This window comes from Tamandua tetradactyla, chromosome 1 (assembly GCF_023851605.1).
Source record: "Tamandua tetradactyla isolate mTamTet1 chromosome 1, mTamTet1.pri, whole genome shotgun sequence".
NCBI classification, from domain to species: Eukaryota; Metazoa; Chordata; class Mammalia; order Pilosa; family Myrmecophagidae; genus Tamandua; species Tamandua tetradactyla.
In genome coordinates, this window is record NC_135327.1 from 192,827,284 (window position 1) to 192,840,185 (window position 12,902).

A 12,902-nucleotide genomic window follows, 5' to 3' on the forward strand; every position below is an offset into this window, starting at 1 on the left:
AATGCTTTAATTGTACAGAATTTCTGATTGGGGAAATGGAAAGCTTTTTGTAATCGATGATGATGGTATCGCAACATTGTGAATGTAATAACACTAAATTCTATGTGTGAATGTGACTAAAAGGGAAAATTTTAGGTTGTATATGTGTTACTAGAATAAAAATAATAATTAGAAAAAGTAAGACTATATAACACAGTGAACCCTAATGTAAAGAATGGACTGTAGTTGATAGTATAATTTAATATTTTTTTATCAATTGCAGCAAAGGTATCACTAATGCAGTAAGTTAATGGCGGGGGATATATAGGAACTCTATTTTTCTGTATGGTTTTCCTGTAAACTTATAATTTCTCTAATAAAAAATTAATACCAAAATAAATCTCATTCAAAAATAGAATCAGTACTAATATTCAAACAAATATTGTTATTTCTCTTAAGATAGGAAGATTGTGGATCCTTAAATGATCCACCTTTGAAATAGATTATTTACAGCCATTATTTAAAAAAAAATTAATTAGATGCTCTTACAGCCAGGTGAAAGTCTTTCTCTCCGCTTTCAGCACCTATTAACCTGGGTGATTTAATTTGCACTTGAAGAATCCATACAGTGTCCTGATCTCTCACTTCCTTAACTCCATTCGACTTCATTCATTCACTGTTGTGGCCCAGCTTTGGCCTTACCACCCATTCTGTACTATTTCTAGAGTCACTGGTTCAGACATCCCACCTCCCAGACACAACCGCCTATCCTTCTAGTTCTTGCTCTTTAAAGAGAGAGAAGGGAAATGAGTGCCTTTCATGAACTACACATCCCTTCATAGCCAAAATTCTTAGATTGTCTACTTTTTATCCCTCACAGTCCTTTCCAGTTGGATCTCTATCCTTACAACACTTGCTAAGTTACCTAAAAATAATCCAGAAGGTATTTTGGACATCCTAATGATGTTGAAAATAACAGCCAGTATTTATTGAACATGTCACATAGGGTTTACATATGTTATCTCATTTAATCTTTACTTCATGAAGTAATAAAATATTAAGTAACTTACCCATATAAGAAGTAAATGACAGAGTCTTTTATTTGACCTCATTCTTCCCTTAGCTTCTAGCATATGGCTTCTGATTCTTTTTGACTGTAACTTTGCATTTATACCCTCTGGGTTCCTCTTCATGTGACCAATTTTGAATGTTTCTCAGAATTCCATTTAGGCCCATCTCTTTGCTGTATTTTCTCTAGTCTCTGTGGTTCTCAGAATTAAATAGGGTAGGTCAGATATTAGCCTTTGTAAGCCAATCATCCCATCTGTGCTTTAGTCCCATTTTGCCAGCTATCTAGGTTATTTCATGAGTATCTTAAATTCACCGTGTCCAGAAATAAACTGTCTTTCCAGAAATCTATTAACTTCCCATTCTGTCTTAGTAGATAGTACCATAGTTCATATCATATTTATAATATATATACATACGTATTTATCATGTACATATACTCAAGTAACCAAAATTATGCCATACTCGTAAGGCTGCTTATTGCGGCATTATAATTGTTAACAAGAAAACACCTAAAATAGGACTAGTTTGACAGATAATGGATTATTATGTAAATCACAAAAACAATGACGTGTTTGATTAAGTAAAGCAAGGGATGTCAATATTAGGTGTGCTGGTTTGAAAGGATTTATGTACCCTAGAAAAGCCATGATTTAATCCTCAGCAATCATGTGGGAGCAACTGTTTCTCTTAATCCCTATTCATTGCTATAGGTTAGAATCTGGGTTATCTCCATGGAGATGTGACTCAATCAATGTGGATATTAAACTTGATTAGATAGAGACATGTCTGTACCCATTCTATGTGGGTCTTGATGAGTTTACTGGAATCCTATAAAAGAGGAAACATTTTGGAGAAAGGAGAGATTCAGAGAGAGCAGAGAAGAACGGCATAGCCACAAGAAGCAGAATCCACCAGCCAGCGACCTTTGGATATTAAGAAGAAATATGCCTCCCGGGGAGCTTCGTGAAACAGGAAGCCAGGAGAGAAAGCTAGTAGATGATGCCGTGTTCACCATGTGCCCTTCCAGCCTAGAGAGAAACCTTAACTGTGTTCACCCTGTGCCTTCTCACGTCAGAGAGAAACCCTGAACTTCATTGGCCTTCTTGAACCAAGGTATCTTTCCCTGGATGCCTTTGATTGGACATCTCTATAGATTTGTTTTAATTGGGACATTCTCGGCCTTAGAACTGTAAACTAGCAATTTATTAAATTCCCCTTTTAAAAAGCCATTCCTTCTTGGTATATTGCATTCCAGCAGCTAGCAAACTAGAACATTAAGTGACAAACGTTGCAGAATAGTTGTGTGATTTATACCAAGAGAGGAGTCAGTAGGTGTCAGCACAAATGTATCTTTTTGTTTTCCTTTTTTTAAAATTTCTAGTTATTTCTTGAAAACTAGTCCCAAGATATGTTCACATAAAAATATTCTGTGGCCAAGTAAGTTTGGGTGGGAGATGCGTTATACTATATTTTCTGCTTGTAAATACATAACGCATGCTCGCTTATTAAGGCCTCTAGAGTCTTGTAACAAACCAGTCAATTTAACTTTATTAAAGCTGTTATTTCCCAAATTCCCTTGATGTTCACTTGATGTTCCAGTTAGTGCTTAGTGGAAGACTGTTATTAGTACTCTTTTAAAAAAGCCCTTTCTGTATGCATGGATGAAACTGAAATAGACTCTGATGTCAAATTTTGGGGATTCTTGGAGGTCATTTAATTGGTCCATACTTGCACTCAAAGTAGGAATTTTATGGACCATTAATTTTGAGAAATAGGCTGTTCTAGTTTGCTAGCTGCCAGAATGCAACACACCAGAGACGGATTGGCTTTTAATAAAAGGGGATTTATTTTGTGGTTCTTCAGAGGAAAGGCAGCTAACTTTCCACTGAGGTTCTTTCTTACATGGAAGGCACAGGATGGTCTCTGCTGGTCTTCTCTCCAGGCCCCTGGGTTCCAACAACTTTTCCCGGGGTGACTTCTTTCTGCATCTCCAAAGGCCTGGGCTGAGCTGCAAGTGCTGAGATGAGGAATGCTGAGATGACGAATGCCGAGCTGCTAGGCTGTGCTACATTGCGTTCTCTCATTGAAGCGCCAGCCAATTAAGTCAAACGTCACTCATTGCAGCAGACACGCCTCCTAGCCGACTGCAGATGTAATTAGCAACAGATGAGGTTCACGTACCATTGGCTTGTGTCCACAGCAACAGAACTAGGTATGCTCACCTGGCCAAGTTGACAACTGAATCTAACTAACACATGGGCTGTTTGATTAATTTAAGTGGATGGAAGCCTTTTTATATATTGATTCCATTGGTTTTCACGGCCCTGTGGAGCAACCCAGCCTTTTCTGTGAGACAAGTTCTTAAATATCTCAGTGTTAGTTACCATGCCTTTGCTTAATCTTTTCTTCTTCAGACATTTTTGAAGATGGTTTCCAGACTCTTTATCATCCTGTTTTGTTGTTTTCCATAGAATTTCACAACTGGAGTGCTTAGTACAACATGTAATGTGCCGTGAAAGAATTAAAATTGGGCCGAGATATTTGATTTTGATAATGATGTGGGTAGGAGGGTTCCAGAATTGAAAGGACCCCTATGCTGTTGTATTCCCCTGCAAATAACCATCATTTACCCCATTGTTATTTCCCAACTTTCTTTCTTTGCATGTGCCATGATTTATAAAATGTGGTCTGCTGAATGAGACTTAGTTTAATTTTCCTGTGAGGCTGTCACAGTTAAGTACTGATCTGTTTGACCAACATAAGATGGAATTGGGATATTTATTTCCTTTGATTTGAATGCTGTATGTAGCCAGAGATTAGAGATTACTGTGCTCCCCCCCCCTTTTTAAGTTACTGTATCATCTTTAATTTATTCAGGTTGAGTTCTACTAAAATCCTCAACTGTTTTTCATGTGTACTTAAAAAAAAAAGTTTACTCCACTTTCTATGTTCAGTAAACTTAAATTAAAATCCCAGCATTTATATCAGAATACAGGGTAAAGGATGATAATGTCCATATTTTAAAATTTCAACTTCTATTCAAGACTAAAGGGTGTTTATTGGGTACAAAATTTATATTTTGGGTAGTTCATTTCCTAATTTAACTTGTGTGGTCAGTTTAGTTGAATACCATAAGTACATGGAATCTTGAATAGGGTGTGAGATTTTATTGGTTTGTCCAGGTTAGTGTGATACCCTATAAATCCCAGAGTGATTTGGGCAGTGAATAAAGAAGTATTTGCAAAGTCCACTTGGGGGAATAGGGAGAAAGGAGGAAATACTCAGTTTCCTCATTTGGAGAATTTCTGATATTCTTGCAAGCAGTGGGGAGAACCAGATCAATAGGCCGAGTCTGTGATCTTGGAGTTCCAAATCAATAGGCCAAGTCCTCAATCTTGGAGGATGCCCCTATGAAACTTATTCCTGCAAAGGATAGGCTAAGGCTACTTAAAATTAGACCTAAGGGTCACTCCCAGGAAACCTCTCTTGTTGGTCAAGTGTGGCCTCTAAGCCAGCTCAGCAGGTGAATTCACTGCCCTCCCTCCTATGTGGGACATGATTCCCAGGGGTGTAAATTTCCCTGATAATGTGGGACAAAAATCCCAGGATGAGCTGGGACCGAGCCTCAAGGGAATTGAGAAAGCCTTGACCGAAAAGGGGAAGAGGGAAATGAGACTATAAGTTTTAGTGGCTGAGAGATTTCATAGAGAGTTGAGAGGTTATCCTGGAGGTTGTTATGATACATTATATAGATATCCCTTTTTAGTTATGGTGTATGCTAGAGGGAAGTACGTGAAACTTTTGAGCTGTGTTCCAGTAGCCTTGATTCTTGAAAACGACTGTATAAAGATATAACATTTACAATGTGACAGTGTGATCATGAAGACCTTGTGTCTGGTGCTTCTTATACTAGGGTATGTACAGATGAGTAAAAAATATGGTTAAATAAATAAATAATGGGACAAAGGGTAAAATTGGGTAGATGGAAATACTGGTAGTCAGTGAAGGGGAGGGGTAAGATATATGGTATGTATGAGTTTTGTTTCTTTTTTCTTTTTATTTCTTTTTCTGGAGTAATACAAATGTTCTAAAAGATGACCAGGGTGATGAATACACAACTATGTGATGATATTGTGAGCCATTGATTATATACCATGTATAGAATGTATATATGTGAAAATTTCTCAAAAAAAAAACTTAGTATTTAGTGTTTAAAAAATTCTTTGTTAAATTCTGATATTGTTGGTCTGTTTTTAGCATTTTAATTTGTCCTCTCCCAGTAGCCTTTCCTCTAGTTTTTAAAAAAATATTTCAATTGTTTTTATACTCCTCAATTTATTTTGAAAACAACTTTTTCTGATATATATCCAAATGAATTTGAAATTGCAGTTATCTCAAAGTATACAGTAATTACCTATAAATGAAACACTGTTAAAAGAACACAACATGCTGTTTAAAGACTTCAACATAATAGAATTCCCTTTTCCCAGCCTTTTAAACTTTTTTTCCCCCATATAAGCCAATAGGGTTATATGTGCATATAAAGCAGACAAATTTGTCAAAGTGGGCATAAGATGAAACAGCATACAGTGTCCTTTCTGGATGTAATAAAATTTTCAGGGACAAAGTGCTCCAAATGAGAGCAAAAAGTTGATTTCCTTATGAAATAAACTATATAAAGAAAAATTAAGAGTAAGTCTAAAGATTTATGCCATAAATCATTCTTTCTCTGTATTAGTACTATAGGTATATATATGGGGCCTTTCAGGGGACATTAAAAAATATAAAGGTTGTCCTGTTTAAACTTGCCCAGTTAGGTAGATAAGGACATGTGCAAATATGAGAACTTCACATCAACTTTGTACGAGTTTTGTATACTCCGTGGAGACAACTGGAAAAAAGGGAATGAATAGTTAGAGAAAATGATAAAACACAGAACAGCAGGAGTAGAATATTTCAGTAATATTTCAACATATTCTGGAATATAGTTCTAAGGAGGAAGCTGAGGTATGCTGTGGCACAAAGTTACCCTATATAGAACCGAACATAAAATATGTTAACAAACTAAACTTGACATTTTAACATGAAAAGGTCATATTTGACTTCATACATGTTATCAGTAATTATGATTAAGACTCTTAATTGAAATCAGAAATTTAAATACAAAGAAGAAAGAATGTATAGGCATACTTCAGAGATATTGCAGGTTTGATTCCAGACCACTGCACTTAAACAAACATTGCAATAAAGTAAGTCATGAATTTTTTTGGTTTCCCCGTGTATATAAAAGTCATGTTTACACTGTACTGTACTCTCTTAGGTATGCAATAGCATTATGTCTAAAAAACAATGTACATACCTTAATCAGACATGACACAGAGATGTAAAGTGTGCATCTGCTGTTAGAAAAATGGCACTGATAGACTTGCTGAATGCAGGGTTGCCACAAACCTTCAATTTGTTAAGAACACAGGCTCTGCAAAGTGCAGTAAAACAGGATATCCTATACAAGAGGGTTTTTGGTGTACTTATGCTGAAAAATGAGAATGGAAGCATTATAGAGAAAATGTTAATGTTTGAGGAAAACCTACAGTGACCATTTTTATCTGGTGTATTGTAACTTTGATGGGGCATAAATGATATCTTGACTTCATCCATGATACTGTTATATTTGAAATACTTTTATTAGTTAAAAGAAAAATGACAGACTTTAAAAAATTGGGTTTTCATAATATCCAGATAAGTTCAGTATTTATACAATTATTCTGATTTGTCCACGCTTTAAAATTATCAGCTCTTGTAATTGAATCTGTTGGGTTTCTTAGTTTAATAGATAGATATCAGTGAATTTGGTTTTTCTAAGGACTCTGTTTATAGTTTTGCTGTTTCTTGGCACTTTAAAATGAATAACCTAAAATTCAGACTAGTATTCTGGTAAACCCGTACTGTCTGTGACGATAGTTTACTCTTAAGATCAAATAACTTTTAGTGTACAAATTCATGGTACATAAAGTTTCCAGTTTACAAGTAAGTTATGTACCAGAAGTTTTTATGGGATAACTTCTTAGACTGTTCTGTTCCATATCAGTAGTGTTAAGAAAATAAATTCCATTTTGTTTTGTTAAAAATTATTATTGTGGGAAAATATATACAATACAAAATTTCCTATTTTAACCATTTTCATATGTACGATTCAGTGATGTCAATTACATTCATAATATTATGCTACCATTACCACCGTTCATTATAAAACCTTCTCAGTACCACAAGCTCTGTACCCGCTAAGCAATAACTTCCCGTTTTGCCTTTGCTGCTCCCCCTGATCTTGGCTCCTTGGTAACCTGTAATTTACTTTGTCTCTTTGAATTTGCTTTTTCTAGATATTTATATAAGTGGAATCAAACAGTATTTGCCCTTCTGTGTAGACCAACAAATGCAGAGATCCTCAGGTGTGGAGACTCCAATATCTAAGAGGTGAAAAATAACCCTGAGTAGCTATACCAAAGGAAATGAAGAGGAAGATTTTCTAAGAGGCAGATGGAGAGCTAGAAAAGGATGTGATCATGCCATATTAATGATTAATGATGTCCTTGCTTTAAATTCTGCCTTGGCTCCCTGTTCCTCTTAGAATGACAACCTAATTAGATTTACAATTTCAGACTGATTGCTGTGTGTAGAATGGATGGGGGATGGTGCAAGTGGATGGAGGTATGGGAGTCCAAATTACTACAGTAGTGATTCAGGCAAAAGATGATTGAACTATGGAAAAGAAGGAAAGGAGATAAGTGAATGGATTTTAAATGACCTCAGAAGTTAAAATCAGTGGGATTCTGAATGTGAAAGATGTGGGAGGAGGTGCTAGATCATTTGCCCAAGGGCAACACTGGTTGGACATGGAGTGGGGCAGATCCTGAATTTGTTTCTAGACCCATTGGGGTTTTGAGATATCCCAGAGGAGTCATGAACAGGGCATTTGGATATTTAGACAGGCTTGGAGTTCAGAGAAGAAATCTGGGCTAGAAATACACATTTGTGAATCATTGGAATATGGAGGGTTGTAGAGAGAAGGTTTGCGATATCACCATACTATGCTTATCAGCTACTTTTATTGTGCCCAGTTGAAATAAGGCAGGGAAAAGATAAAAATGGGATGAGTGAAATATTTTTCTTGGTTGCTGGTAGAAGTTAGAATAGAAGAAAGAAAAAGAAGTAAAAGAATATCTAAATGGATGATATGAGGTAGATACCTGAGATAGAATTAATTGATCTGCAAATTTTGAAGGATTTAAGTGATAATTTCTCCTTAGGGTAAATTCAGTAAGTGTTGGGGAAATGAGTGTTGAAGATATCAGGTGGTCCTGTCAGTCCAAAACACACTGATTACTATCAAGTTGGGTGTTGGTGTGGTCTCCCAAGGTACATGGACGGAAAAGCCTGTTAAAATTGTATATAGGGAACATCTGCAGAGTGGTTGCTGAGTTGTTTCTATTAGATATTCTTCAATTTTACATTTGAACATACCTATTTGAATGTTTGAAATAAAGTATTTTCAGAGTCTGGAATTGATGTGATGTTGTAGTTTCATAAAATATTAAGTCCCATAGCTCAGATTATAAATGCTAGCACTTATTTCATAGTTCCCACTCTTTTTTCTCTTAATTTTTTAATTTTTTAAAAATGTAACAACAGATACAAGCATTCTTAGCATATGATCATTTTGTTCTACATATATAATCAGTAATTCACAATGTTCTCACATAGTTTGCATATTCATCATCATGATCATTTCTTAGAAGATTTGCATCAATTCAGAAAAAGGAATAAAAAGACAACAGGAAAAATTCATTTATACCATACCCCTTGCCCCTCCCTTTCATTGATCACAAACATTTCAATCTACTAAATTTATTTTAACATTTGTTCCCCCATTATTTATTTTTATTCCGTATGTTTTACTTGTCTGTTGATAAGGTAGATAAAAGGAGCATCAGACACAAGGTTTTCACAATCATATGGTCACATTGTAAAAGTTATATCATTATACAGTCATCTTCAAGAAACATGGCTACTGGAGCACAGCTCTACATTTATAGGCAGTTCCCTCCAGCCTCTCCATTATATCTTGACTAACAAGGTGATGTCACATTGTTCAGACTCTTAACCCACAAGCATCATCTACAAGGTCCTTAAATGTGCCTTACATTACAGAGAGTACCATTCAGGATATAGGTCTGGATTTCAGGGCACACTGAATTGGTTGATAAGAAACCTAAGCTTGAATTTGCGGACTCTTTTTTTTTTAATTAATTTATTTATTAATTAAAAAAATTAACAAACGGAAACATTAACGTATGATCATTTCATTCTACATATATAATCATTAATTCTCAATATCACCACATAGTTGCATATTCATCATTTCTTAGAACATATGCATCAATTCAGAAAAAGAAATAAAGACAACAGAAAAAGAAATAAAACAAAAACAGAAAAAAAGATTATACGTACCATACCCCTTACCCCTTGCTTTCATTGATCACTAGCATTTCAAACTAAATTTCTTTTAGCATTTGTTCCCCGTATTATTTATTTTTATTCCATATGTTCTGCTCATCTATTGGCAAGATAGATAAAAGGAGCATCAGACACAAGGTTTTCACAATCACATGGTCACATTGTGAAAGCTATATCATTATTCAGTCATCATCAAGAAACATGGCTACTGGAACACAGCTCTACATTTTCAGGCAGTTCCCTCCAGCCTCTCCATTACATCTTGGATAACAAGATGATATCTACTTAATGCGTAAGAATAACCTCAGGGATAACCTCTTGACTCTGTTTGGAATCTCTCAGCTGTTGACACTTTGTCTCATTTCTCTCTTCCCCCTTTTGGTTGAGAAGGTTTTCTCAATCCCTTGATGCTGGGTCTCAGCTCATTCTGGGATTTCTGTCCCACGTTGCCAGGAAAATCCACACCCCTGGGAGTCATGTCCCACGTAGACAGGGGGAGGGTGGTAAGTTTGTTTGTTGTATGGCTGAAGAGAGAGGCTGCATCTGAGCAACAAAAGAGGCTCTCTTGGAGGTGACCCTTAGGCCTAAATTTTAAGTAGACTTGACCTATCCTTTATGGGGTTTAAGTTTCATATGAACAAACCCCAAGACTGGGGACTCAGCCTGTAACTTTGGTCGTCCACACTGCTTGTGAGAATATCAAGAATTCAACTTGGGAAAGTTGAATTTCTCCCCATTCTCACCATTCCCAGAAGGGGACTTTTAAATTTGCCGACTCTTGATGACCTATTCTTATTTTTCCAGATCTTATTTACCTTCCAGCAACATTTATTTTAAAATTAATAAGCTTTATTCTATATAAATCACCATGGTTATGAATCCATTTAAATAATTGTTTCTTAATTTTACACTAGAAATACTAGAAACCTTCACATTGATGTGATGTATATAGACAGTACTTCAAATACACCTGTGATATTGCATTTACTACAGTATTAAATATCTAAGATCCTGTATTTATGGATCCAAGATCCTTAAAGCATTATGAATTGTATTTTACTGTAGCTTCATGCACTTACATATAGTAGCCATTATCATTTGTTGAGCATTTACCATGTGTTAAAAATTTGATATACATTATCTTATTTAAACTTTATGACCCCAGAAAATTGATTTGCCCCATTTTGTAGACTTAGGAAATCGAGGCTTAGAAAAGTATAGTTACTTAAAAAGGTATGTGGCTGATCAACCCAGTGTTCTCTGATTTCAGGTGACATTTTAAATTTTGATAATTCTGGCCACATTTCTTTCTAAAAAGGCTGTAACCATTTTACTTAATCTTCACCCTTACCAACTTTTCTATTTTTGTCAGTGGGCTAAGTGAAAATTATTTATGTGAAGTGTTAATGATATACAATGGTTTTTTCTGTTAGCTGTGCTTCTCTTTCTGTGAATTTTCTGAGCTTTTCTTTTTTTTCCGTTGTGTTTTTCTTTCTAAATGATATGTAGGTCAAATGATATATCTTAGGTTTGATAACTGTAAAAGGTTAAAGAAAAAAAAAAAGACAACAGAGTTATGCTTGTTTGAAACTTCTTTTGTGAGAGCTAATAATCATAATGATTTTAAACAAAATGTTTAAGCATGTTTCTAAGCTCAGAACATATAATATGAGTGTGTTTTAACATAAAGAATCCCTGGAGTAGAGTAATAGATGCTAATGCCTATAAACTGAAACTGAATATTTTGTCAGTATATGACACTTAGAATGTTGAGGAAGAATTAATTTTTTCTATTTCTTCTCAGGTTTCCCTGCAATGAAATCTCATTCTCTACATTTGAAGGACATCCTTTCAGAGCTGCTGTGAATAAATTTGGAATGATACTGTATATTTTCATCTAATGGAGGATTAGCTGTACCTTGAATAAGGATTGCTGCACTGGACGATTTCAAAATATTGCTCACAATGTCATCAAACAGAAGTCAGAATCCACATGGATTGAAGCAGATTGGCCTTGACCAGATCTGGGATGATCTTAGAGCTGGAATCCAGCAAGTTTATACCAGACAAAGTATGGCAAAATCCAGATATATGGAACTCTACACGTATCCTGTTTGAGCTGAGATTAATTTGCTTAGAATTTTGAGATATTTTATACCATGTTTTCGCTTTCCAGTTCATCCTACATTACAACCACAGTGTTCCTTTTTAGTTTTAGAAATTAACTGGTTTTGGTGGGCCATGGTGGGCCAGCAGGTAGAGTACTCGCCTGCCACGTGAAGACCTGGGTTCAATTCCCAGTGCCTGCCCATGTTAAATATATATATATATAAACTGGTTTACTTTTTTTTTTTTTTGAACAGTGGTACAGTTGGCTGGTTAGCAGTCTAAAGCAGTGATGTGGCTAGCCACGTGTGGCTATTTTAAAATTATATCAGGCAGATTTTCAGTGCTCAGTACCAGATATTAGAACATATCTATCACTGTAGAGAATTATATTGGATAGTGCTGTTATCTAAAGCAGGGGTTGGCATACTACAGCGTGCAGGCCAAATTTGGTCTTGCCCATTCATTTGTATATTGTCCATGGCTGCTTTTATGCTGTAGGAACAGGATTGAGTAATTGTGTCAGCGACTGTAGGATCCACAAAGCCTAAAATATTTACCATCTGTTCCTGATGTGATTTTTAGGGATAGCATATAGAGCAAAAGTTTTACACAGTATGTCCCTGTTTTATAAATGTGGTATTAAGAAAGTATTTCGTACATTCGTTATTTGGTCCATTGTGCATATAAGGAACCTGTATGTGCTCTGAAGCTTATGAGGATAGAAAAGATTTAATTTCTGTCCTCTGTTATATATTCTGAGACAAACTATTTAACTTTAAAGTTCTTGATTCCATTTTTATATATGAAATTGAAATTAAAGTTTAGCTAATACATTCGTGGGTATATTGATCTATTTTGCTGATTGTAGAAGTTAAAATTGCTAGTTCAGTGGAGGGATACAGTTAAATTTGTAATGTGTATTAGTGATTATCAAAGTTGTTTAAGAGATATTCCAGTATGCCTTCAACTGTGTTGCTATTTTAGAATCTTTTAAAAATTAACATTAATGTAAATAGATTTGAAACTATATGTTTATCCCTAAATTAGTTTCAATTTATTATATATGTATATGCACATTTATGTATATACATTTATACTCTAGATTATGTTCTTTTTTTATAACAGCTGTATTGTGATATAATTCACATAATATAGAATTCACCCTCTTAAAGTGTACAGTTCAGTGGTTCTAGTATATTGACAGAGTTGTATAGCCATTACCACAATCT

The 12,902-nt window shown here is 35.2% G+C and overlaps 1 protein-coding gene across 18 annotated transcripts in view; it reads left to right on the forward strand.

Moving 5' to 3' along the window:
* The window catches only part of CUL1 (cullin 1), a 143,693-nt gene that overhangs the window by 38,179 nt on the left and 92,612 nt on the right, over positions 1–12,902 (forward strand). For 9 of the 18 annotated variants that reach the window (XM_077148843.1, XM_077148709.1, XM_077148718.1 and 6 more), the window contains 2 exons: positions 7,431–7,524; positions 11,369–11,669. In XM_077148843.1, the coding sequence (XP_077004958.1) occupies positions 11,530–11,669 (140 nt within the window). In that variant the 5' untranslated portion in view covers positions 7,431–7,524; positions 11,369–11,529. The remainder of the gene's footprint in view (positions 1–7,430; positions 7,525–11,368; positions 11,670–12,902) is intronic. The other 9 variants (XM_077148734.1, XM_077148745.1, XM_077148825.1 and 6 more) reach the window with 1 other exon arrangement.